Source organism: Buteo buteo, chromosome 25 (genome assembly GCF_964188355.1).
Source record: "Buteo buteo chromosome 25, bButBut1.hap1.1, whole genome shotgun sequence".
Classification (NCBI taxonomy): domain Eukaryota; kingdom Metazoa; phylum Chordata; class Aves; order Accipitriformes; family Accipitridae; genus Buteo; species Buteo buteo.
The window spans coordinates 6,258,634-6,283,024 of record NC_134195.1 but is presented as its reverse complement, the minus strand read 5'-3'; the positions used below and the strand labels follow the sequence as shown (position 1 = coordinate 6,283,024).

General features: G+C 41.7%; 1 protein-coding gene across 1 annotated transcript in view; it reads left to right on the top strand.

Annotated features, from left to right (window-relative positions):
• The window catches only part of SLC9A2 (solute carrier family 9 member A2), a 34,495-nt gene extending 11,568 nt beyond the window's left edge, over positions 1-22,927 (top strand). The window contains exons 3-12 of the mRNA XM_075057409.1: positions 187-437; positions 7,208-7,425; positions 8,774-8,976; positions 11,754-11,843; positions 13,041-13,111; positions 14,555-14,716; positions 15,304-15,400; positions 16,296-16,427; positions 18,254-18,344; positions 20,460-22,927. Coding sequence (XP_074913510.1) covers positions 187-437; positions 7,208-7,425; positions 8,774-8,976; positions 11,754-11,843; positions 13,041-13,111; positions 14,555-14,716; positions 15,304-15,400; positions 16,296-16,427; positions 18,254-18,344; positions 20,460-20,830 — 1,686 coding nt within the window. The 3' untranslated portion in view covers positions 20,831-22,927. The remainder of the gene's footprint in view (positions 1-186; positions 438-7,207; positions 7,426-8,773; positions 8,977-11,753; positions 11,844-13,040; positions 13,112-14,554; positions 14,717-15,303; positions 15,401-16,295; positions 16,428-18,253; positions 18,345-20,459) is intronic.
• The last annotated feature ends 1,464 nt before the right edge of the window (positions 22,928-24,391 follow it).

The window sequence follows — 24,391 nt, the reverse complement described above, 5'->3', positions numbered from 1 at the left end:
TTTGTATATCTCTCTGATATTTATGGATGACGAGTAATAGGCCAGAGGTAAACAGCAGCATATCTCAAAAGTGAGTTCAAGGTAGACAGGGAAATTCAAAGTTCAACATTGAAGCAGAGGAACATAATGACATGAAGGGAAATTGAGAAGAGTTCAGAAACATAACGTGCTTTCTTTTTCTCATAGGTCCTGTACAATTTGTTCAAGTCTTTCTGCCAGATGCGCACAATTAAGGTTATTGACATATTCGCTGGGATTGCTAACTTCTTTATAGTGGGGATCGGTGGAGTATTGATTGGAATCCTTTTGGGATTTGTAGCGGCCTTTACCACCCGTTTCACCCATAAAATCCGAGTGATTGAGCCACTCTTTGTCTTCCTGTACAGTTACTTGTCATACATAACAGCCGAAATGTTTCATCTCTCGGGCATCATGGCGTAAGTACCCCAAACTTCAGTAATAATAGCACCCAAGTAAGAATGCCAAAGGAAATTGCAGAGAGGACCAGCTTTTGCAAACTTTGCCATATGGCAGTGTTCCACCGCGCATGGCAGTGATGCTGGTTTGAGGATTTCCGTCCTCTCCCCTCCCGCTTCCATCCCATCCTCTCAGCTTGCCACCGCACCAGCTGTGTCACTAAAACTGGTCGTGGCATCACACCATAAACCGTATCTTTGAAATGTTCCAAGTTAAAAATAATCCCTTGTGTTTTCAGTGGGGTTATTTTTAACCCAGGTCAGTTTGGGTGACCTGTGTCCTCGTGTCACCCTACAACTAGTCGTAAGGGCATGGCTGAGGGGTGGCCCATGGGCTTGTAGGGGCAGCGGTGGCTGGGAGGGAGTGGGAGCCGTGGCTGGGAACTTCACCAACTGGCAATGGATTGTGAAACTACGTCTTACGCTTAGTGGTGTGAGCAGCCAGTAAGTACCATTCAATGAAGACAGTGTATGTATCATCAAGGCAAACACCTGCTGGATTACAAGCGCAGTAAGGATTGGGTGAATGTAAAATTTGCAGAACCTAGTCCTATGGTGATATAACCCTTTATCTTAGTATCTTGATACGTGTGCCTGTGTGTTACCATGCTCTCTGTGTACATCATTATGTATACAATAACATTATTCTTCCTGCTTCCAACAGATAAAAATATTTTCACTCCTGTTTTTTCACTCCTGGGCTTCAGTGAAGAGAGAGCACAGCCTCTCGCTTGATGCTGTTTATACTGTAACAACCTCCACTTTAGAAAGAGCCTTTATGACATTTGATACACTTAAACGGTTTGCTCTCGTTCCAAGTAGTATTTTTGAAGGCCAACCTTCTTTAATGACTTTGTATTGTTCTAGTGGCAAATGTGAGTCATTCAGGCATTAGGAGCATAGCTTTTTATGAAAGCTCCGATGTTACTTCTGAGTATCACTAATACTTGATAATACCTCATTTGATTATTATCTTTTAGGAAAATGAAGATAGGTTTGATATCATAGTCATGCCAGCATAAGGTTTTCTGGGGCTCGGAAGTAATTTACACGGAAACTTACAGCTGATGATTTCAGTAGCATAAAAATAGAAACATGCCATGAAACAGGAGGGGTTACTCCTTTAATATAAGTAAAGAGCTAAAGATTGCATGGGTTTCTTTCTCTGATATGAGCCTAAATAAAGTAACATATGCATCCACTTTGACCGAGTTCATAAATGTGCCATCTCTTTCCCTAGCATCTATTCATAGCGTTTGTGTGGTTTCCAGTTTCCTCCACTTCTTAAGTCAAATGCCCTTGACATCCTATGATCAAATACTTAAAGGGCTTCTAAACCAAAAACGTGTGGCTAAGCTGTACATGGAAAAAATTGTGGCAGTGTGCATGAAAATACAGATTTGGACATGCTGCATCCAGGATACAATGGAAAGGGCACCGTGGGTCTGCTGGTGGGTCAGCGGACCCACCGCATACCAGTGCCTGCAACTGGCACACCAGTGCTTCCCACCTCTTCCTTTTCATTTCTAACAGCGGCCCCTGAGTGGGTGCAAAACAGAAGAGGAAACACAAAGTATTTTTTCCCTCCAACAGCACAACAGAAAATAAGTTCTCTTCAAAATGTTTTTTCTGTGTTTTTTGACTCTAAATGTATTTTGTAACAGCTAACAGAGCTGGATGCATCAGTAACACCCAGGGAGGGTAGGAAGGGCTCTCTGCAGCCGTGTAGTGTCTCGGCAGTCAGATATAAAGAGTGCCCTCTCCCAGCAGTGCTGCTGAGGGCCTCAGAGCTCCTGTCATCTCCCCATCCCCTTGGAGTAAATCTACCCCCTGCTTTCCACATGTTGTTGAGCTCTGAACTGCAGAGCATGTTTTGCTCTGTGTCACAGTGCAACGCGCACCAGTACGGGGTTCCCTGTCGTTTCCCGCAGCGAGTGACTGCTTTTGAATCACGGCAGGGTTCAATCCTGAATCACGGCAGGATTGCTTGGGTCTGACTTCAGCATCAGCCCTCCTTTGAGCGTGGAGCTGGACCAAATGACCTTGGAGTGTCCCTTACAACCCGGATTGTTTATTCATTATATGCTTCTGTGGCCGTTTAGAGTTCAGCCTATAGGGAATAATTGCCTGAGCTCCCCTTTTTCACCCATATCCACGTGAGTCTGTTAAACTACCGATTCCCACTTCCTTCATAACCAGGTTCGTAAAGATACTCAGCGAGACCTTGTGGTTACGTGCTGTACCATACTTTAGGGGGAGGACATGAGCAGGAACGTACAGTGTTATCAAATAAATAAGGTACATACACGGAGTGCCTCATCTCTGTGCAAGTAGGAGTTCCCAGGCAGAGGAATAGAGGGGAATGAAAGGTGCTTGTCTCTCTTCTGGTAAGTCTGTGTACTCGTTCTGAGGACAAATGATTCTTGAAGCACCTGTGTATAACCCCTGCACCAGGTTACCTGGCTGAAACAGCGAAGGGACTGAACCATGTCCCTGTGAGCTGCAGTGAGAAAGTCCTCTTCAGAAGGAGAGGAAAGAGCTTCTGCTGTAATTAGAGCTGGGCTTGAATCAGGGTCACAGGTGTAAAACATAGAGATGTGAATCTGAACTTTATTTGCTTGGTTCCATTTCTAATTATAATGCTGCATTTTCTGCTTACTAATTCTCATAAAGCTCTCTGTGAAGCAGCAGAACTATTAATATATGTTTCTTTTTTTTTTGCAACAGTGAATTAGCAGGCTGAAAGGAACAAACATTGAAACGACTGTAAATTTAGTAGGTCAAGGAAACTTGAGGCTTGAACCCAGTGGCCTAGTTTATTGCAGTCATGACAGAAACTGCACTATTTGTACAGGAGATCTTTTATTCTTCAGAAGCACAGAAAGTTGCAGGTTAAATGCAATTAACTGGGTTTTCCCTCCCCTTCTTGACCAAGGCAACTACCTCAGGTCACAAAAATGGAAGCCAGAATTAATGTATGTGGATAAGAAATGTAAAATGAAACACACCTAAACTTTTGCTTTGATTATTGTGACAGCAAAAATTTAGTTTGGGAAGAACATATTATAATAATGTTCATAAAGCCTTGCATATTTAAAGAAATTATTTTATATTAAATTCTAACACTATATTGCTGTATCATTTTCAAATTAAAGAGATTTCAACAGGTTTTTTTCCAGTGTAAATAAGTGCTCTGAAAAGATACCAGATTCTTAAAGTGAGCAGTGATTAGCTGTGGAATATTACTTACCTGAAGAACAACAAATAATGTAGAGCACTGTTTGTTATACTGGTGAATCAACTCATCCGTTAGTTGTCACTAATTGAATGAATGCAAAACGGGCCTGAAAATAATATTATAAGGGTGTCGCCCCTTTAAATTCTAGTGGTTAAGCATGGTAGGTGTTTTAAGTTACAGCTTGCAAAGATCCTGATTAATCTGGTGACAGATTCTTATCAGACATCTATTTACAGTGTCTCCATTACCTCAGGATCCAAAAACAAACCGTGTCCGGAACATGCTTCCCCACTCCCCAATGCAGGGCTTTCCTGAATAACTCTAATCATGAAACCTATTTATTTTAAGAAAGTAATGAACAGTCCTGAGCGTTTTGTTGTGTCTTTGATGCAGACCTGACAGCCCTAATGCTTCGGGCAGTAAGCTGCAGCTTTGGGACCCTGAAACGACCGTGGATTTGGAAACAGCGGTGTTGCAGCTTGCCCACTGCGTTCTTGCTCTATGGCATTTGCTGTCCCGGCACTTGCCAGCTCTGCTGTGTGCGCAGTCGGCCGGAGGTAGCCGGGATGCATCGGACTTGTTATATTTGTGCAGATAAGCAGTGCACGCACAGGAGAGCTGTCACGACCCGTGACATAACCCGAGATATTTGTAGGTCTGTCGGTGCAGCCTGTGGCTTGTGAAGAGCTGGTCTGCCACTGAATGTGAGATTTTTGGAGGGTGAAGGTGTTAAGTAGATTAGAGACCCTCCTTCACATATACTTCTGAGGTTGGTCACCAGAACTAGGTGTAAACTGAAGAACCTGGGTATGCCTGACAGCTTCTGGGCTTGGCTGGATGTCCTGGCCAAGTCATCACTCCTTGTCAGGACAAAATCCACGCATGGCCCAGGTCCTCTCCCACTTTCCCCCTAAGATATGCAGGCACACGTGTTTGTGAGATCTATGACAAGTCCCCAGTCCGTGAGCTCAGAACAAGGAGAAGAGCTGTGAAGAGCATCGGCAGTCCATCAGTCCTGGCAAAAACGCAGGGATCTCTGTTGTGCCAGCCACATGCTTAAACTAGAAACGTTACCTAAACCACTGAGTGTTGCAGGGAGGAAGCTTGCATGCTTATGAAATCTGTGTCATTTCTTCCGTGGTGGATCCCACGTAACCGTGATGAGCTCTGCTTCCCAGACAGCATGCTTCTCTTGGGCCACAGAGGATCTTTCTGGTCAAGACCGTGGTGAAACCAGCTGACCATGAGGAGAGAGCTGACCATTATGTCAGTACAAAACGCAGATGGGGGTCTGGGATAGTTTTAGCCAAGGTTTCCTTCTTCTTACTCTTGGAGTTTGCTTAGGGTTGGAGCTAGTTTTTGCATGGCAATGGCCGTTTTATTTTGTGCTGACTAGATCTGCCTCTATCACCAAGTGCAGGTGGATGAAAACGCAGGGTGAAGGCCAGGTTAGGTGCACTGTTCCGCTAGCAAATCCTCTCCACCTGTATTTGTAAGCCGCTACCTGCCCCATCAGACTTCATCTGTCCCCACATCAGACCCTCTTCCCTGGGTTTTTATTCACCCCGATGTGCCTGGAGGGGCTGTGTGGCTTGATGGAGGTTGGCAAAGTCCACTGTGTCCTCTGCCAGTGTCCACGTGTCCTCCCGGCTTTGTCCGTCAGAAGTAATGCTGCCCAGTCGCTTGGGGCATGTGGATGTGTTGGTGGGGCCAGAGATCCACAACTGTGTTTCAGCTCTTGGCTGTTGTCACCAAAGCAGGCCATGCTGGCTCCACGTAAGAGAAGGAAACTTCTGGTCAAAACTAACTTTAATTAATTAGGAGAAACATGGTCAGAGTCTGCCAGTGACTACAGCCTCAGCTGCTGTTATGGACACCCTCTTGGAAAATGCTAAGAAAGTTTACTATGCTAAGGTCCTTTTGAAGTTACTGCTGCTTCTAGGATTCCCCTTTCTGCTTTGCAAAATTTATTATTTTTTTAATCCCTTCTTTTAGAAGAAAGAACCTAGACATGTGCCTTCAAAATGTCAGTGAGGTTTTTCTGAGCTCTCCCTCAGTCCGCCTTTCCATTTACACTCACATTCAGGGACGTTTGAGTTGTTGAGAGATGGGGCTCTTGGCTTAGAGGCAGGACATGCTCAGCAGAAGACTTTCTGCAGTGGGATCTCCATGAGACGTGGGAGAGTTGTCTTCAGCTTTTTCCAAAGAGATGCTGGCAAACCTCCCATCCTCCTCCACAAGGGAGAGAAGTGCGGAGATTTCAGTAGGAGGAAATATCCCCTATGTTGGCAAATAATTATAAACTGAAAACCTGGTGGAACTGGCATAAATAACCATAGAACAAGTCCTCATGGGCTGTATTCAGAAAGACAACATACATACACATCTCTCTCTCTGTTTGGGTTTAGTGTATATGGTTTGACAGAGAACCCATACATGGGTATGTATAATGTCTTTAACTAGGAAATCAGAGAAGACATGGTTTTGCCCAAGATAATAGAACCAGGAGCGACAGCTGTTTCACAACGCATCTTGCCTTAGTTGCCCCCCCTGATAATTATTAGGCAATTCAGACTGTGCTTCCCTCCGTCGAGGCACCAGCTTGAGGTTATCCTCCAGCCAGCTCTGCTAACTATCCTTAAACCTGTCAACTCTGTAGCTGAGTGGTCCTCAGCCATCCCTGCACCATGGGCAAGTGTACTGAGCAAGTGATGTATAGCCGGTAATGTCATGCTTTGCTTTTCCTGCTGATTAAGAAACTGTTTACTAACACAAGCTCGGAGCATGGACACGTAGGCGTACTTGCAGTAAGCCCTGTCTGTTTTCCCATGTATCAGCCAAGATGCCCATTTCATTAATTTGCAGGTGCTTTAAATATGCAGCAGCACCAGTGTTGATTTCTGGTGGATGTTTTTTCTCCTTTTCAGCCCTATGCACAGGCAAAGCAAGCAGTGGCCTGAAGTGGTACAGGGTGACAAATTGACTGTACCCCTGCTGCTTACTTTGCCTGGAAAGAGGAGCTGGCTGCTGCCACTGCCATTGAGGAGGGGAATGGTTTGGTGGGACAAGGGCTGGTGGGCAGGGAGGGAAGCCCTGCCCCAGGACATGCAGTTGCCATCCTGTCTGATGTCCCTCAGCAGCAATAGAAGCAGCAATCCCTGTTTTCGAGGGCTGCCCCTGGCTCTCCTCAGGTCTGCCTCTTTCAAAACACAGAGTTTGAGTGACCCCCTGCACAGATCATGTGGATTTAGTGTGTGGCAAAACTCTCCATATACTGATGTCTTCTCAGAAAACTCCCCACTGTGGGAAAAAGAAAAAACCTGATGCCCAAAACTGTAGGTTCACCAAGTCTATAAATTCGAGATTGGTTATGGAATAGGTTGTGCTTTGTATTTTAAAGAGGACTATGGAAAAGTGAATAATATTCTGTAGAAATGAGAGGGGCTAAAAAAGAATCAAGCCAATGAAATACAGGATAATGTTTGCCTTCCAGGATTACAGCTTGTGCCATGACCATGAATAAATACGTGGAGGAAAATGTTTCTCAAAAATCCTATACAACAATAAAGTATTTCATGAAGATGCTGAGCAGTGTCAGTGAGACCTTAATCTTCATCTTCATGGGAGTGTCTACAGTTGGGAAGAACCATGAGTGGAACTGGGCCTTCGTTAGCTTCACCCTCCTTTTCTGTTTAATCTGGAGGGCACTGGGTAAGCACGTCTCAGGCTACATGTCAGTATTCTTTGCAAGTGAAACTTTTTACCTCCTTTCATAGACAGAGTCCCATCAGATTATAGGATGGTCTTCTTATTTCTAACGTGTCCTAGATCGCAGGGTCAACTTCCATCTTCCCCTGAAATGGAACCCAAAAATCAGTTCAGTCCAGATCCTGCCCATCTAAAGTCAGAGACAGTCTGCTTGTTAATCAGAGTACAGGTATTTAAGTAAACTTTTATTTACAAATAAGCAATTTTTGCTTAAAAGAATTAGAAGTTGTACAACAATTAAACAGGTTGTGGGTTTTTTTTTTTTTATTTATGTTTACTAGCTTTGGGATTTTCCCTGTCATTGGCATAAATAGCATCAAAACAGAAAATGCTGTAGATGAAGTGTTTTTCAGGTATATATCGTGAAGAAAAAATTCCTATAAGAAACTGCTCGATCCCTCCTGAGTTTGCAGCACTAGCTCTTCTTCTTTTACCTTGATACCTAAGTGCAGGTCAGGCTCGTAGGTCTTAAACCTGCCCCTCGCCCCAGTTTCAGCTGTAATGATTCGGTCCCTCCGTGTGCGAAGGCGACTCATGCTCTGATCTGCCTCTGCAACCCTACTTCCAGCTCCCAAGTCTCCCTCCAGCACAGAAATCGGGATTGTTTTCCCTCCTGCGCCTGCAACCCCACAATTAATACCTTATGCTGAAAAGCAACCAAGCAGCCTGACTGTCCCCCAGCTCCTGGCCCCCACGCTTGCTCCCTTCACCTGCCTTTATACCTTTAATCCCGTCTACCACGTCCCTGGAGCCTTTGCCTTCGGTGCACCAGCTTGCACGGGCATCTTCTCCCTCCATCCCCAGTCCTGCATCCTTCTTGTCTGTGCAAGTAAAATTAAGTGAGTGAATAGGAGTTTGCAGGATTCAAAGCACAGACCGATGGAGGTGACAAGCCAAAGTGTTCAAAAGCACCTCAAATCCTATTTAAAGAAAAAAAAAAAAGATTAGTAGTCTTGTTCTATACTGACACAGAGAATTATTGCTGTTCTAGAGGTGCAGAGTCTAGCAGATAGCTGTCTTGTGGAGATCAATTAGGTGCTTCAGGTCCTAAATCCAGCTGGCCTGAGGTGGTTAGCTCACTAAAGATCTTTAAGATGATGCTCCTTAGGCATTTTAAATTTTTCTTCCATGGTGTTTTCAAGCTGCTAAGTGACATTTCATTTGTCAATAATTTATAGGTAAGAAGGAAATAAAAGTGTTTTAAAACAAATATTGGCATCATGGGGGATTTCTGTGTAATTTAATTTCCCTTTTTTCCCCTCCTCCCTGTATTCCTGTTTTTTTTCCTCAGGTGTTTTTGTTCTGACTCAGATCATTAATGTGTTCCGGACAATTCCTCTCACTTTTAAGGACCAATTTATTATTGCCTATGGAGGCCTCCGAGGAGCTATTTGTTTTTCACTTGTATTTCTGCTTCCTCCTGCTGTGTTTCCCAGGAAGAAATTGTTCATCACTGCTGTTATCGTGGTTATATTCTTCACCGTTTTCATTCAGGTAATGCCTTTCCTCTTCTGGACTTCTTTCTCTGACAGCTGGTAAATAAGCAGTGGGTAGAAAAATAAATGTCCTAACTTACTGGAAGGAACATACTTGAAGGTACTCTCTATGGTTATAGCTTAAAAAAAAATGCTATGCAGACTGCAGACAGGTAGCAAAAGTATGCCAGATATTAAGTACTTATACTAACTTATAAGTAGTATTAATCATTTAAGACCCAGTGAGGTTGGAGTAGAGATAAAAGATAATCTGGGTACAGCCCCAGCCCTAATTCCTTGTTAGAATATTTGAAGTTGTGCGTTTACTCAGGAGTTCGGTGTTGGATGTGGTGCACAGCGAGAGGTGGACTGGAGTGTTTGAGTCTGGGTGTTAGGCAGTGGTGCTGCAAACCGGCTGGACGTCCATCCAGAAGCACCAGGTGTGCAGAAGAACATGAAGAACTTGTCTCTGGTGTCAAGCTGGCTGTGGAGTTCTGGTCAAGAGTGACCAAGAGAGAGGGAAGTGACTGAACCCAGCAAAATACAGAGGCGGCTAAGCCCCTCAAATAAATATGTCAGGCTAGTCATTATCCAGAGCGGTGAGAGAGATGTGAGAGGCTTGTACATGGAATTTCAGGTCTATGGGGAAAAAATAGATTTTTAGCCTGCCTTTTACATGCATAAATGTGCCATGGGAAGTAGCAAGTATCTGTGCTCGTGCTTGGGAAAGGGCAAAAGGTGGTTGGAGCGGCTGGAGGTCAGTTAGTTGACCTTGGTGTGTAAACTATGAAAACTGATTTTGAAGGGTAGAATAATTTAAAATACGGAGATAAACGGAATATGTTATGAAATGCAGCATAGTTTACCAAAGGGAAACCTGGTATCATTGTTGAATAAGGCAATTTATTTTCTAGAGTAATCTGTTTTTACTAGACTATTGTAAAATCTTTGGGGGACGGGGCTCCATAGGAGATCGTTAGCTTAACTACTCGTTAAACTGAAGTTTAGATTGACATTAGGATGATTGTAAGATGAACGAGGAAGGAGCTGATAGTTTCTCCTATAAAGGGAAATGGAAGTATATGGCCCTTTGGGTCAGAAGGGTCCTCTGGGGGTCTCTGGTCCAACCCCATGCCCAAAGCAAGGCCACCTTCAACGGTAGAACATGTTGCTCAGGGCCGTGGCAAGTTGAGTTCTGAATATCTCTCTGGATGGAGATTCCCCAGCCTCTCTGGGCACCTGCTGGTCAGATAACAGGCTGACAAGATGTTATTAATGGAATTCCTCAGGGGTGGTTCCTGGGGTTGGTTTTGTTTAATATTCTTGTTCCTGACCATGGCACATAAACGTAGGAGTTTTTTGTTGCTGATGTTTCTTGATGACAGGCTTTGGAAGGCGTTCTCAGGGTGACAGCGATATGGGGTATCATGTAGGAAAGAGAGAATAACTGAGGGCCAATATGATAGCAACAGAATGAACTTTAACATTAAGTGCAAATGTGTTCTTGCTAGGACTTTCTTACTAGGGATTTCTTTTATAAAATGGGAAGCTTTCTTCTGGAAAAAAATAGAAAGGGAAAACCACACAGGTGTACTAGTTGATAACAGGGTAGAGTTTAAGCCACCAATGCTGTGGGGACAGAAGAAAGGCAAATCTGATCTTAAGACATACTGAGACGGGTATTTCCATTAGAGAATAGTGTCATGTTCTAGAGTGATCATGGGACTGGTAAGCCTGTTGTGTGAAAGGAGACCAGGATGCTTTGGCCTTAGCAAAATGAAGGAGAAGAGGGAATATAATTACTGTTTATATGAGGGAGTGAACACCAGAGAAGGAGGAACACTGTTTAAAAAGACAAATGTTGGCACAAGAACAAAGTGGTACAAAGTGACCGTGATGCAATTAAGAAGCAGCTTTCTAATTATCAGAACAATGTTGTTCACGATGAGTGTTCCAGTATGAGCAATGGGGCAAAGAAACCTAACTACTTTTAAGATAAAGCTCAATTCATTTACGAAAAGAAATATGTGACCTGGTTGTCTGGGATAGTAGGGACTGATCTCAACACCATCAGAGATTCATTCCTCTCCCCTGTGCCAGTGTGTCTGTACAAATCAACAGATTATGTCAATTCTTCCACAAGTAATTGTTCAAAACCATTATACCATTCTGGGATAGGCAAAACTTTCTGTTCTTTCTCTGAGAATAGTCAGGCAGGACACATATTTACAAAAAGTCTTAGTGTCACAATTCTGAATAGCAGTTTTAGTGCTGCTGTTGACACATCTTTGAGTACCTGTTTTGGAAGTAATCATGAAAAAAGAGGACTTCATATGTTTGCTTTGGAATGATGGGGGATCTCTTTATTAATTCAGAAAACAAGTGAGGGTTTTCCTAATATATAACACAACTGAAAAAAAAAAGTTAAAAAATACTATGGATGGGTTGAGTGATGTATTCCTGATGGGGTTTGTCAGGTTACCCCTCTTGGACCTCTTAGCTTTCGGGAGCCCCTTCCTTCCTTCTGTTGCATTAGTGGAGTCTGTGTGCTGACAAGGACTTCATAGCTAAGTGCAACACCTGCTAATAACAAGAATGAATTCACTCTTCTAATTATTGTGTCAGGCTGCATTTTGGGGTTAGGAAGGTGAAAGTGTCTCCAGAGCTAAAAAGGTATCCACAGCCATTTTCAATGCTCTGATAGAGATGGAAAAGACTGAAAGGCTTTGTTTTTTCTTTATGTTTATGGAAAAAAACGCAGAACTATTATTTGCCTTTTTTTTTTTTCCTTCACAGGGAATAACAATTCGCCCACTGGTGGAATTTCTTGATGTCAAAAGGTCAAATAAAAAGCAGCCTGCTGTCAGTGAAGAAATTTATAACAGGGTATGTTGCAGCTTCAGTGTCATAGATGAAACCCTCATATGGATGAAATTCCTAGTGGCTTTCCGTAAGACAAGGACTCTTGTTCTTGACTACTGTCCTTTCAGTAAGACTGTAATGACAGGATTACAGAGAGGCACATGCTCTTTTAGATTTCTTTTTGATACCTGTTATAAGCACAGTAACTGTAAAGGTTATATTAAATCTTTGGCAGTTACCAATATTAGCATTATCACGTATCATTATTTTGAAATCTTCACCTTAATTGTTCACCTCTTGAGGTAAATTAACTTTCTGTAGTTTTTTTCACATATGAGATACATGTCGTTTTAGAACTTGGCTATATTAGGAAAACTTTGTCAATTTAATTACACTACATTGCATTTGAGTAGGTCTAATTAAACAAATGCAAACTCCTCCTAAACACGCTCTTAAAGTTACTTAACTCTCACATCATCAGCCTCTTGATGGATTTGTATTTGGTACGTGTATGTCTCCAATTATTGCAGTTTATTAGCCATTCATATTCTTGAATGTATTTCTCCTTTATGATACTTGAATTCTGAGCAAACGAGCTGCCTCTGGGGATCAAGTGAGATCTTAGCTGAACTGATTCACTCTTTTGTAATTCATAAGAGGCTGAGGAAGAGTGTGTTTCTAATATTAGGTGATCAGGATGCTTTGAGGTGAGGCTAGACCACAGTTCCCTAAAATAGGGAGCTCAGGACCTGATGCTGGGGATCTCAGCTCTGTCCTGTGCATCCTGAGGGGCCGGTGCTGATGTGGGGATCTGCTGCCCATGCAGGCTCTCCCTGCCACAAAGTCCTGCCTGGTTCACTGTCAGACCTGGGGAAGCCCCTGGAGAAATCCCAGGCATAGCCCTGAATGGTCAGGGAACTTTTAAAAGAAGTGAAAATATGGGAAAAACCTTCAGATTCAGGCAGGAGCTGAGCAACACTGCCATTGAGGAAATTAGCAACTAACTTCTGTCCTTCTGGGGCTGTGAGCTAAGGAAGTTTCAGGGGAACAAAACAGAGTCTGTCTCTGAGTTTGGTTAGACTGCATTTAGTTAAACTGAAGCATCGTCCTGAATTCTGACTAGATGTTTCTGTTTTGAAGTAAGTTAGAAACTAATAATGACTGAGGGCAAGCCAGGTGATCTCTATAAGTTTGTGTAATGAACCAATGTTTCCCCTTCAGTTCTTTGACCATGTGAAGACTGGAATTGAAGATGTGTGTGGACACTGGGGTCACAACTTTTGGAGAGATAAGTAAGAATGGCATTTAAAACTCTTTGTTACGCAGGAGAGGCTGAACGAAGGCTGTTGGGCATCATATTTCATTTTCAGCATTTTATTCTTGAAAGCAGATGGTTGTTTTTAGAACGTGTAGGTTACAAAGGGAAAGCAGCAAAACAATGTCTTTTTACTAAACCACAAGCAAGTAGAACAAAAGCTGCAGCTGGGAAGAAAGGCAGCCCTCTGATCCCAGGGTAAAGGATGGTACCTTCTGAGGGTGCGTGTCCTCTCCCTGTTTCTGACTGTTTCCGAGCCTTTCATCCCACCCGGCTTTCCGCCTGCAAATTGTATGTCTCTGCTGTGTGTGTTAAGTGAGGGGTTAGTTCCCTATTTGGTGGGAAACATAGAAAAGCTCTGGGACTTTCTCTAGCAAGATCAAGGCGCTAGCTGGCATGAGGTGTGCATGAGAGATCCTAATGGCAGGCAGCTCCACAGTTCTTGAGGGTATTATTTAAGACTTAGTGTCAGTTAAGAAGATTACCACTGGCAATACCTGAGTAAGTCATGTTTTCAATTCAGCTGCTGAATCATCATCATCATCGGTTTGGATCTAACTCCCTTTTCTCAGAAGCACACTCTTTTACACCCAAATCCTTTAGTCCCAAAGCATGGGCATTGTTCTCCTACCTTCTAGTCACTGCTCCAAGAAGAATTTAAGTGTTTATTATAGAGAGGAATAGCACCAGCAGGAAGGGCTGGGAAGAGCCCTCTCCAAATGATTGAGGGCAACGCAGTGAGGACACTCTCCTGACAGATGCATGACATGGGTACAGCTTTCCTTTACTGAGCCTGGTTCTCCTCCAGTCTGTGTGGGATCTTGAATGAACAGATTATGGAGCAAAGGAGGGTCCCACATTTTCAGGACCTTCAGACCCAAATTCAAGAATAATTTCAGAGTGGCTGGAGGGCAAAATATTTTCTGACAAACAAAATCACCCCAGCTGTAATCAATACTTTTTCACTAAGCATCCAAGAGGGTTGCAGTTGCTTTAGAGGAAGGGAGAATTTCCAAAGTTTTACAAAAGCGGCTAAAATTTCAAAGAAAAAGCAGTCGGTGCAAATTTAGACCTTTTATTTGTTATTACAGTAAATATTTAATGTTCTCTTTGTCTCGATGAAAATGGAGAATTAAAAATAATATTTTCTAATAACACAGAATACCTAAAAGTTAAAAGTTGCTGCTAGGGAGACTGTCCATTAACATATTAACCAAAACACAGGTTAAGACTGTCTATCATCTGAAGCAAAGATGAACTCGACCCTTTTTTGATGTTACTCAGCAGCAGGTTGTTAATATGAACAGACACATTCCCAGGGAACAGACTCCTTCACAATTGCATTTGCTGCAGTATATTGGCTTTCCTTAACTATGCACAGTAAAAATTAACTGGTTGGGTTGGTTTGCCTCATGTACAGGTTTAAAAAGTTTGACAATAAATACTTGCGAAGACTTCTAATCCGGGAGAACCAGCCCAAATCCAGCATTGTTTCTTTATACAAGAAGCTGGAAATCAAACATGCCATTGAGATGGCAGAAAGTGGAATGATAAGCAAGGTCCCATCGTCGGTGTCTCTCAGGTAAGCAAGTGATGCCAGCGCAGCCGAGCATTCCGGCTGGGTCACGTAGTTTATTTCACAGCCCAGTCTGTAGGCAGGATAATCACTTTGATTTAGGACACTGTGTGTGCAAATGTCACCTGGACAGAGGGCAGATACGAAACGGGAGTGTTTTGCCTGCAGCTCACGCACAAAGCACTTGGTGAGCTGTGCTCATCCGGAGCGTGTAGTTTTACAAGGGCAGCTGCTCACGGGAACATTGATTTGCCATGGAGAGCAGAGCTGGATTTGAACCAGTGCCTGCCCATCTGCTGCAAATAGCTACGGGTGAAGCCTGAGGGGCATTTTGAAAAGTACCTTAATCAAATTTACAATTGAATGTCATTTATATCAAATTTTGGTGACTGAGTTTTGAGCCTTACCACTGACTCAAATGAGATCAAGATTTCATTCCTACATGTTAACGTTTTCACCTGTTCCTCAGTTGTTTTGAAATGTTTCCAGCTCTAACAAAGGAAATAGTTCAAATGTAATTCCCAATCACAAAAATAAAAACATTCTTCCTCTCTCTCTCTTTCCTCTATTTTCCTTCTTCTATCCTACCACAGTGAATATCATGAAGGAAAGATAAAGCCACTTTCTCCCAGTGAAATGGAAAACATGCGGGAAATATTAACAAAGAATCTCTACCAAATACGACATCGAGTAAGGATGAAGTTTTGCATACTTAAATATCCCACTACTCTCTGAATATACTGATTACCTTCCCAACATATCTTTGGGCTTATACATCTGCTGTACCATAGCATAATAATTAAAGCAGTTATTTACTTCTATTGCCTATGAAACCATGTCCTAGCATATGTGTAGCAACGTATTCATGCTCCTTTATGTAATATAGCTTACTTGATCTTACACTATTGATAAAGCTTAATGTTTCTGTCATATTGCCTGCAGTATACTTAGATTATTTAAAAAGGACCACAGGTGCAAATTCAACCCAACACTGTCCACTTATATCAGCATTTTGCTTGCTTCAATATATGGGATTAGATTTCCATTTGCCTCCAGTTGTGAGGTTGTTTATATGAAGAGCAGAGGTGATGAGCTGGAAAAAGAGTGAAATAAAAGCAAAAGGACATTTCACATTTACCCTCCTGTGGCTAAGTAGTTTGAATGCCTGAGCCCTTGGAAAACATTCAAAAGTGGAGCAAGCTTCAGCTTGCTGGGGGTAAAAATGACTTCCCCCCAGGTGACTCATCTTATCGCTTTCAAATGTGCGTCCTCTATTGACGTATTGACTGAGCTAGTACAGTGTGGGGGTAAACACTGTATTAAGCCAGCTTTTTCCAATTTCTCTTTCATTATAAATATCAGCAGGTTAAACCAAAACAAAACAGGTGCTTATGAAGCAGATGACTAAAAAAATGCTGGCATAATTACCGTTCTTGTTCTTAATCATCTGCAATGTGGTATTGTTCACAAGGATTTATGATGCTTATTAAAACATTAAAGCAAAAAGCCTCTTTTGCAATGTGCATGTAGTTCAACACATTTGACGTTACGCTTTTCAAGTGTGACCACTGTTTTTATATTTCAGACAATGTCATATAACCGACATAGCCTGGCTGCAGATGCGAGCGAAAAGCAGGCCAAAGAAATTCTGATCCGTCGCCGACACAGCCTTAGAGAGAGCCTGAGGAAAACGAACAGCCTGTCAAGAGAAACACCGGTACTTGCATTTTGGTTGTTTTATAGAAAGCAGTTCTTTGTAGCTAAATGTCATGCAGAAAAAAATCTTCTGAAATGCAGAAAAAAATAAATCCTGAATTTGGAAGACAACTGCACATATAAAGTCCCACCTTGAGCTGCACCCATGGGCTCCTTAATTTGTGTAAACCCCTTCAGCAAAGCTTCAGTCTTGTAGAATGTGATACGGGAGTGGGATTTCTCTATCAGTATTTTGATGAAGTGTGGATGATCAAGGTCGAAAATGACTTAGAGATAGACAAACTACTTACAGTATGCTCCAAAATATGGGAAAAAGAACTTCTAATTGAGTCAGTTAGAGCTCTTTGTTTGAAAAATGTTGTGGGCTCTTTAGTATTCATAAAATGTAGTCAGGACTTCAGGTTTTGACACAGAATAGGAAAACCCCTTCTGCCTACAAGAAATGCTGTGGCACGATAATGCTTGGCTCTCTAAGGCAATCCTGCAATACTTTCACTATGAACTTCAGACCATAGTTGAATGGAGCACACTGATTCAGCAGGGAAGCTGATCCCCCAAATCACCTTCCCATTTTAGGTATCAGGGAAATTAACCATCCTATAAACATGTATTTTCATGTTACAGGAATACCTAGTGACTGTTGTTTTCATTGATACAGTTCTCCTTCAGCAGCTGAGGCTGGAATGATGTCTCCAATAAGTGCTATATCTCATTTGTGATCATTAGCAGGGCTACTGTGGTGTTAATTGTGACAATAAGTCCGTTCCTGAATGATTTTTTCCCCTCTCAACCACAGTTACGTATGTTGTCTTTGTCATACAAATAAATGATTTACTAGGTGGAATAATGAAGAGACTCAACAGGATTGAGACGTTTTGGGGCAGGGAGAGAAACAGGGTGTATGACAGCTTTTTAAAAAGCACAGGCTATAATTTTAAAAATAATTATCCTTGGATAAATCCACCACAGAGGGAAGTGTAGTGGTCCTGAGCAGCACAACACTATCTGAAGAGGGAAAATCTCTCATGGAAAATAAATTTCCTTTCAGGTTCTCTTGGAGCATGCAGCAATGAAGGGTACAAGCAGAGGAGAGCTGGTAGACTAAAGGTTTTAAAAAATCTTGGTAACAAATGTAAGAAAGGATGCCCTTGAGAAACTTTTGAATTTTAAAATAAAGCAACCTGTCCTGGAAAGTACCTCTCATGTTCCAGGAAGTATGAGGTGTGCTCTGCTCCCAGGGCCTTTTGAGCTTAGTCTTGGGAAAACAAGGATTTTATGCCCTGAACTGGTAAATGATCACGCTTGTGCCTAACTTCCCCATCAACTTCAGTGTGACTAGTCAACTGTATAAAGTCATTTATATGTATAAAGCGCTTGCAGGATCAGAATACAGATTAGTTCTTGTGCCAGAGCTTCAGTCTCGACCTAATTTTTGCGGCTGACTAATAAAAAGTTTCAAAGTGGAGTTGCATGAAATGATGCCATGCTTGCAGCGTTTGCCTTCCTTAGGAAGACCTCTACAGATAAGGTTGAGGTTAGAGAGCATACATTTATTAACTTTGATCTCAGAGGGCATATCACCAGACTTGCCTTTGATTAAGCTGCTTGAGATTACTCAGTTTTTACCTTAGTTAACATAGACCTCAGCCAGCAGTCAGCGTTAACCTGAGTGTGTAGTAAAAGGTCACATATTAGCTAATCCCAAACTACTCTCCAGCCCTTCAGCTACATAAACCCATTCAAGCCTCAGTCATGTATCTTAAAATACATTATGCAGGTATTTCAGTCTGCAGTAACTTAGCATTTCTTGTATTTCTTTGCACACAGGCAGCTGCAAATACAAAAAGATTCCTTTCACTTCCTAAAAACACTAAACTCCCAGAGAAGCTACGAGTGAGAAATAAAACATCTTCCAGAGGTAATGAAAACTTTTCTGCTGTCTCTTACTGTGCTGCAGTCATTTTGCCTATGTAGAAGGAAGGTTTTTCTAGGGATGACATAGAGAAATCAGCATGTTAATTTTCAAATAAATATTAAAAGTTTTACGTCCACATGCTTTCATTCTAGAATAAATAACCTTCATAGCATATTTGTAGGTGTTGGATATTCTTAGAGCATTAAAAGCAATGGGTCCTGAAGTAGGTATTTAAGTGTAGAGAAATACCCCAGCAAGCAGAGTCTTGTGGGGCTTTCTCAGCTCAAACGCCGTTGTGGCAGAATCCTCCCAGCCCTTCTCCTCATGTGAGCAGGCAGCAGCCTGAAGCACTTCTGCACCAGAAACTACTGCCATGGCTCATTCTCCTTGTCTTTATTCCATAATGTCCTGATCTCCCTCTTGGATTATAAGCATATTTGGTTTCTTTTACCACTGGGGTCAGGGTAGAGGACACTGCTCTGAGAACCAAACCAGAGAGAGGCCATGAGGTCTGGTTTATGAATCTCACGAAGAACTTCTCAAAATGCTGCGATTTACAACTAAAATGTCAAATTTTTTTTCTTCTGCCTAAACTCACAGATGTTTTATATTGGCCTTCTTGAATTCTAACAAAAAAATAAAAAATCTGGAGGAAGACAACTATTTGATGTGAAAACTTTGCCCAATTCTCTGTATTACTTTAAATTATTACTGGTTGCATTACCATGCTTATACCATGCTCAGGAGCATTTCCTTTCATGACAAGCAACCATCAAGATCTCTTGCTGGGAAGATTAAATCTCTGCACAGTCACTAAAATGTCCTGATCCCTACCCCAATTAGTTTCCCACTCTTCAAAATTCATTTAGCAATAGGCCATGTTTTTGTCTGTTAATAATTACATCTTTGCTCTCCTGAATGTAGGATGCCTTTTACTCTGTAGTTATGTATGCAGAGGTCACCTACTGTCACCTAGAATTAAAGAGGAAATGTGCCTCCAGATTATTCAATTGTCAAAAAATATATTATTTGACAGATTCAGGGGAGAAAAAGCCTGCAAACACAGTCTGATGAAGACCTTCCTTGATATATAATTATCTGGGTGAATGGACAATTAAGTGCTGATATATTTTGTTGACCCCTTCCTCACCTTTATAAAAGAAATGACACGTAGGCTACTAATGGAAGTTGTTCTTACGACAGTTGCACAATACACAATTCTGTGCTTTGATATGTTTAAAACTTCCTATCTGACTTAAGTATAAGAACAAATCTGAGGCATTCATAAATGATTATTAAAATGATTATCAAATGACCGAAGTGTTCAAGTTTTGATGAAGATGTTAATCAATTTAAAAGAAGGCTGCTGGGGAAAATATATGCACATGTACACATCCAGAAAGTTTCCAGCTTGGTTTACCTGATAACTATCATTTAAGTGCATTCCCTAAAGGATTGTGCCAGCTTTCCTTTGACCGTTTTCTGCCCTGCTGTGAGGGGGTGAAGGAGTCTGCAACCCTTGCAACCTGTGAGATTTGCCCTGTGGATTTTCTTTGATATCTTACATTCAGGCGTATTAAGGACAGGGTGTTTCCTCCCATCTGTACCTTGACCTTGGGAGAGCCTTTGCTCCGTGGAATATTGACGTTCCTTTTCCAAAGTCAAGTCTCTAGAGCCCCTGTACATGTCGTGCTCTGGAAATGCCTCTCAGATTAGATTTCATGGGATGTGGGGGTGAGAAATGTCATTTTTGTATCCTGCATGGATGTAAGCGGGGACTAGACCCCAGGTAGTTCAGAAAGAGACACGTTTTTCCATGTCCAGAGCCAGAACTGGGGAAATGCCAACTCAAACACTTGGGCACTTGGTGGTTAAGCAGCAGCTGAGTGAGGGCTTTCTAAAAATCAGTCTGAGGGGAGGAATGTTTGGAAGTCAAATCTATCTTCTGTCCTGGCAGAGTTAAGTGTCTGTTACTGGGTCTAATCAGAAAGCACCAAATTTAGGAAACACGTGGAAACTTTCTTCTATGTGTGCTAGTGCTCAGTGTGCTGTTATTTGAATACTCCTGAAAGACTAATACTCTGCGCCTAAAATTTAAATTTTGTTTCCAATTAACAGTGGGTGACAGCAGTGACTCTGAGTTGGATGCTGCTACCACAGTGCTCAATTTAAGACCTAGAGCAGGGAAAATCTTGAGAGACCAGAGACTGAGACAGCAGAGGCCAGCGCCTGAGTTCAGGGTGGAGTGGAAGAACGAAGTTGACGGGAGCCAGGCTGGACAAGGAGAGCAGCAGGAGCCAAGCGCCTTGCCTCAGCCGTCCATTGGGTTCAGGCAGCCGCTGCTGACGAGACCAAGATTTGGCACTTTGAGCAGGGAAGATTTGACTGCAGACCACGGCTCAGCAAGACCCGTGCCACCACCACGGTTAGTTAGGCAGGCATCGCAAGGGGAAAGGCAGAGAAATAAGCCTGAGAACCAGCCATACTGAATATAGCACAAAGGGAACTATTGGTAATAAACCATGGACATATCGAATTAGGGTTCTAAACTATCTGATCAGAATATGGGATCCAGTAAAAAAAACAAAAACAAGCCTCAGTGTGGATCTAACCACTTCCATTTGGGCAAAGTCAATGTCATTAACTGAGTGAAAAGAATACTGGAGCAATTGCGAAGCTGAAGACATAAGAAAAATTAATCTCTTTTACAAATAACTTATGGCAATGCTTTAATTACATAATTTCCACTACTAAGATAGGATGGAAATGTGCCTTATCACATTATCTCTTGTGGAACCGAGTCATGCAGGTTCAATACCCAGTTATACATTGAAAATCATTGTTGAAGGTCCAGTGATGAATGGGTTCTTAAAAAAATTTTATATCATTTCAGATTTTATTTATAATCCAATAATACTTGTTTTAACCAGAGCTTTAATATGAGTAACACTGAAAATTGCACAATGCACCTATCATATAGACTTTGTAAGAAGAATAAATATATTCCTGAAGCCCAGTTTGTTCGAAGAGCTGTGATGCAGAAAAAAGAGGAAGAAGAGAAGGAACAAGCTGTAGGAGCAGAATTGCAAATACACTTTATAGAAAGGAGTTGCAACAGAGACGAGTCCTGAATAGCTTGAATTTTTGCTTTTTGAATTTTTGGCAATATGCTACCTTTGATAGGTACTGAGGATCACCAAAGGAAATCTGAATTATCTTGACTTTCACTAATGTCAATAAGAGCTGAGAGCACCTAGCAGGACACCAGAAGCCCTAAAAAGAGAAAACTTCAAGCGGATAAATAATGTTGTTATTCAAAATTGCTTTTTGCACCTTAGTTTCTTGGTTGCAGTGCAAACACAGCAGTAGAATAGTTGCAGAGCGCTACATGTAGAGAATGTGAGCAGTCTCCTGTTTGAGGCAGGGACCACTGAGACTCAAGAAAGCTTGTTTACTCACGCTTCTGACCCTGGTCAACTTGTTTTCCTTTTGTTTCCTCATCTGTAAAAGGGGGAAGATAATCTTTTGTCTGAGCTATGCACTCCAAGGAACAAAAAATGTTCCGTTTGATTTGTTTGTACAGAAAAGTAGCACAGCAGGGCCCTGGAGTCAGTTGAAGTCACTATGCACCTTAATAACACCCATAAGAAACACGGACTTCTTCATCCTAGCATAAATGGCTGCCATTTGGGTGCATATGGGAAGGGAGGGTGCATTAAAATAAATGATACTTAACTGTAGCTCTCAGGAATTTGCACTTTCTGTCCCATTTAAGCTGTCTTAAGTTTTGAGCTTGCTTTAGCACAGATACACATTTCAGCACAATGCAGAAATAATTTTCATTCTACTTGTTACAAGATTGATAATTTTCGTTGAAGAATGTACACTGTGAAATCATAACTTTTCTTTTTCATTAGCACATTTCTACATCTGTGGGCAATAAGATTCTTTTTTTTAATTTAAGCTTGTTTTGAAAGAACTATTAAAAAACAATTTCCTTTTAAAATCACAGGGTAGATTTCTTTCAAAGGTTCACGGGTGGGGTTGCTAAATCAGTTTTATAAATGGGGATTTAAGACTTTCCTTCTTCTAACAGCTTTACCAAAGTATTTATTTCATGTATGTATTTGAAATGTCAAACCTTCCTAAACTCCTTTATTGGCACAGGTCTTTTAGTCTTTTTCCTCTGTTCCAGCTATGGAAGTTTCTGCTGTGTGTCAAATGCAAAGTCTAAGCTGCAGAGGGATGGCTATGTGGACCCTAGAAATCTCAGTCAAATGTTCATGGCTATTCTCAACAAATGGTTTTTGTGGAAGGCAATACTTAACTATTTTTTAATGATCAGCTCCTGTTTGGAAATAAAACTGGATTCAAACAAAACCAGCAACCATTAAAAGCAAATTTGAATTTGTCTTTGAACAGGAAAATATGTTTCGTCAGTAAAATTGTCAGTGAGTACTCTGTCACTGCATTATTGGGATCATGTTTGAATAAGAAAGAAGCCTTGAGTTTAGATTTCAGTTTTGAAACCACATCCTCCTTGCAGATCAGACTGTTTAGATTAGGTGTTTTGTATCAGGCCCATCTGAAATCTGACCAAATAAATAAATGTGAAGTGTTGCACATCAACATTTAGTTTACTCCCTGTGGAGCTTCCTCATTCATGCGCTGGTAAATGACCAAGCAGTTGGCTTGTACCTGGGGAAAGCTGCCTTTTGTTTTTTTTAAATGGGTGTCATTTTTTATGGCACAGTTTTAAATAATGAATGCAGGCTTCAGGAACCTTACTGCTTTGCTGGTTGTCCGTTAGTACAGTGCATGCTCAGATCATTGGTACTTAAAAGAGGATGCCCCATAGTACAAGTGCATCCAGTTGGAGGTCATCTTTATGAAATACGGTCTTAAGCTCTTGGTGCTTCAAAACATGCTAGCACGTTGTTACCTTTTGAAAGCACTTTGAGACCCACAGAATAGAAGCATCAAGGCAGATCTCCAGCACAGTTACACTGTGAAGCAGAAATCACAGATCTCCTGGGACTCTTGTTCTCCTTGCAAGTGCTCTCTCCCTTCCTCACTCCTGCTCCTCCCACCCTTTTCAGGCTCTTTTCCACTGCTGCTGGGTCAGACCCTCACCGGCTCTGGGAAACTGCTTTCCTGGGTGTTTTCCTTTTCAGTAGCAATAACAGCAGCAGGTGACACAGAGCTGTCCCCCAGGTTGCCCTTCTCAGTCAACTCTTGTTCTGGTTTAGGTCAGAGGTTTGCCTTTTCTTATCTTTTTTTTTTTTCCCTTTTCCTGCAAAGGAAAAACAAGTTCAATAGCACCTTTTGATCTTTCTATTCCTATCTTTTTTTTTTCCTTTTCCTGCAAAGGAAAAACAAGTTCAATAGCACTTTTTGATCTTTCTAAAAGGCCCACTTACCTTTAGCTTGCAGAGGAGACATTTCCTTCATGTTGTATCAAAGAGAGTTTGTCTGCTGGAGAATGAAATGCCCAATAAATCTGTCCTCGAGCACCACCTGATGGGGAAAGACATGTATTGACCGGGGACATGCGTTTCACTTTTTCAGGAAACCACATCTTCAGCAGTGATTGGGAAACTCGCCAAATCCACAGACAATTGTTTTGTTTCTAGATCCCCGGTGCGCTCTGTAGTATTGATATTTTACTGCCTTGGTGAGGAAGCACAATGCCTAATTGTCCAGTTTTAGGGACAGTAGGAAAATATATATGTTACACTCTGAATTAGGGTTTTCTGAGAATTTCTTTCCCCCTTCAGCTGCTGAGAGGTCTATAAATTGAAAGTAAATAGGATAAGAAAGTAGGTATAGCAAGGGCTAGAGAGTAGGTAGACAGCCAGTTATCTGTTTTAAGCAGATACTTGAAAGAGAAAATGAGAATAATTTGCCATAAAAGGCAAAATTTTAAGGGTTGTCCTACTTGGTACTAAAGTATAATGCAAGCTCCACTGAAACCACAGGTGTTTGACAAAAGAAAACCATACTGCATAACAATTTAGAAACTTGAAAATATCTTTCTCCACTGAAGCCAC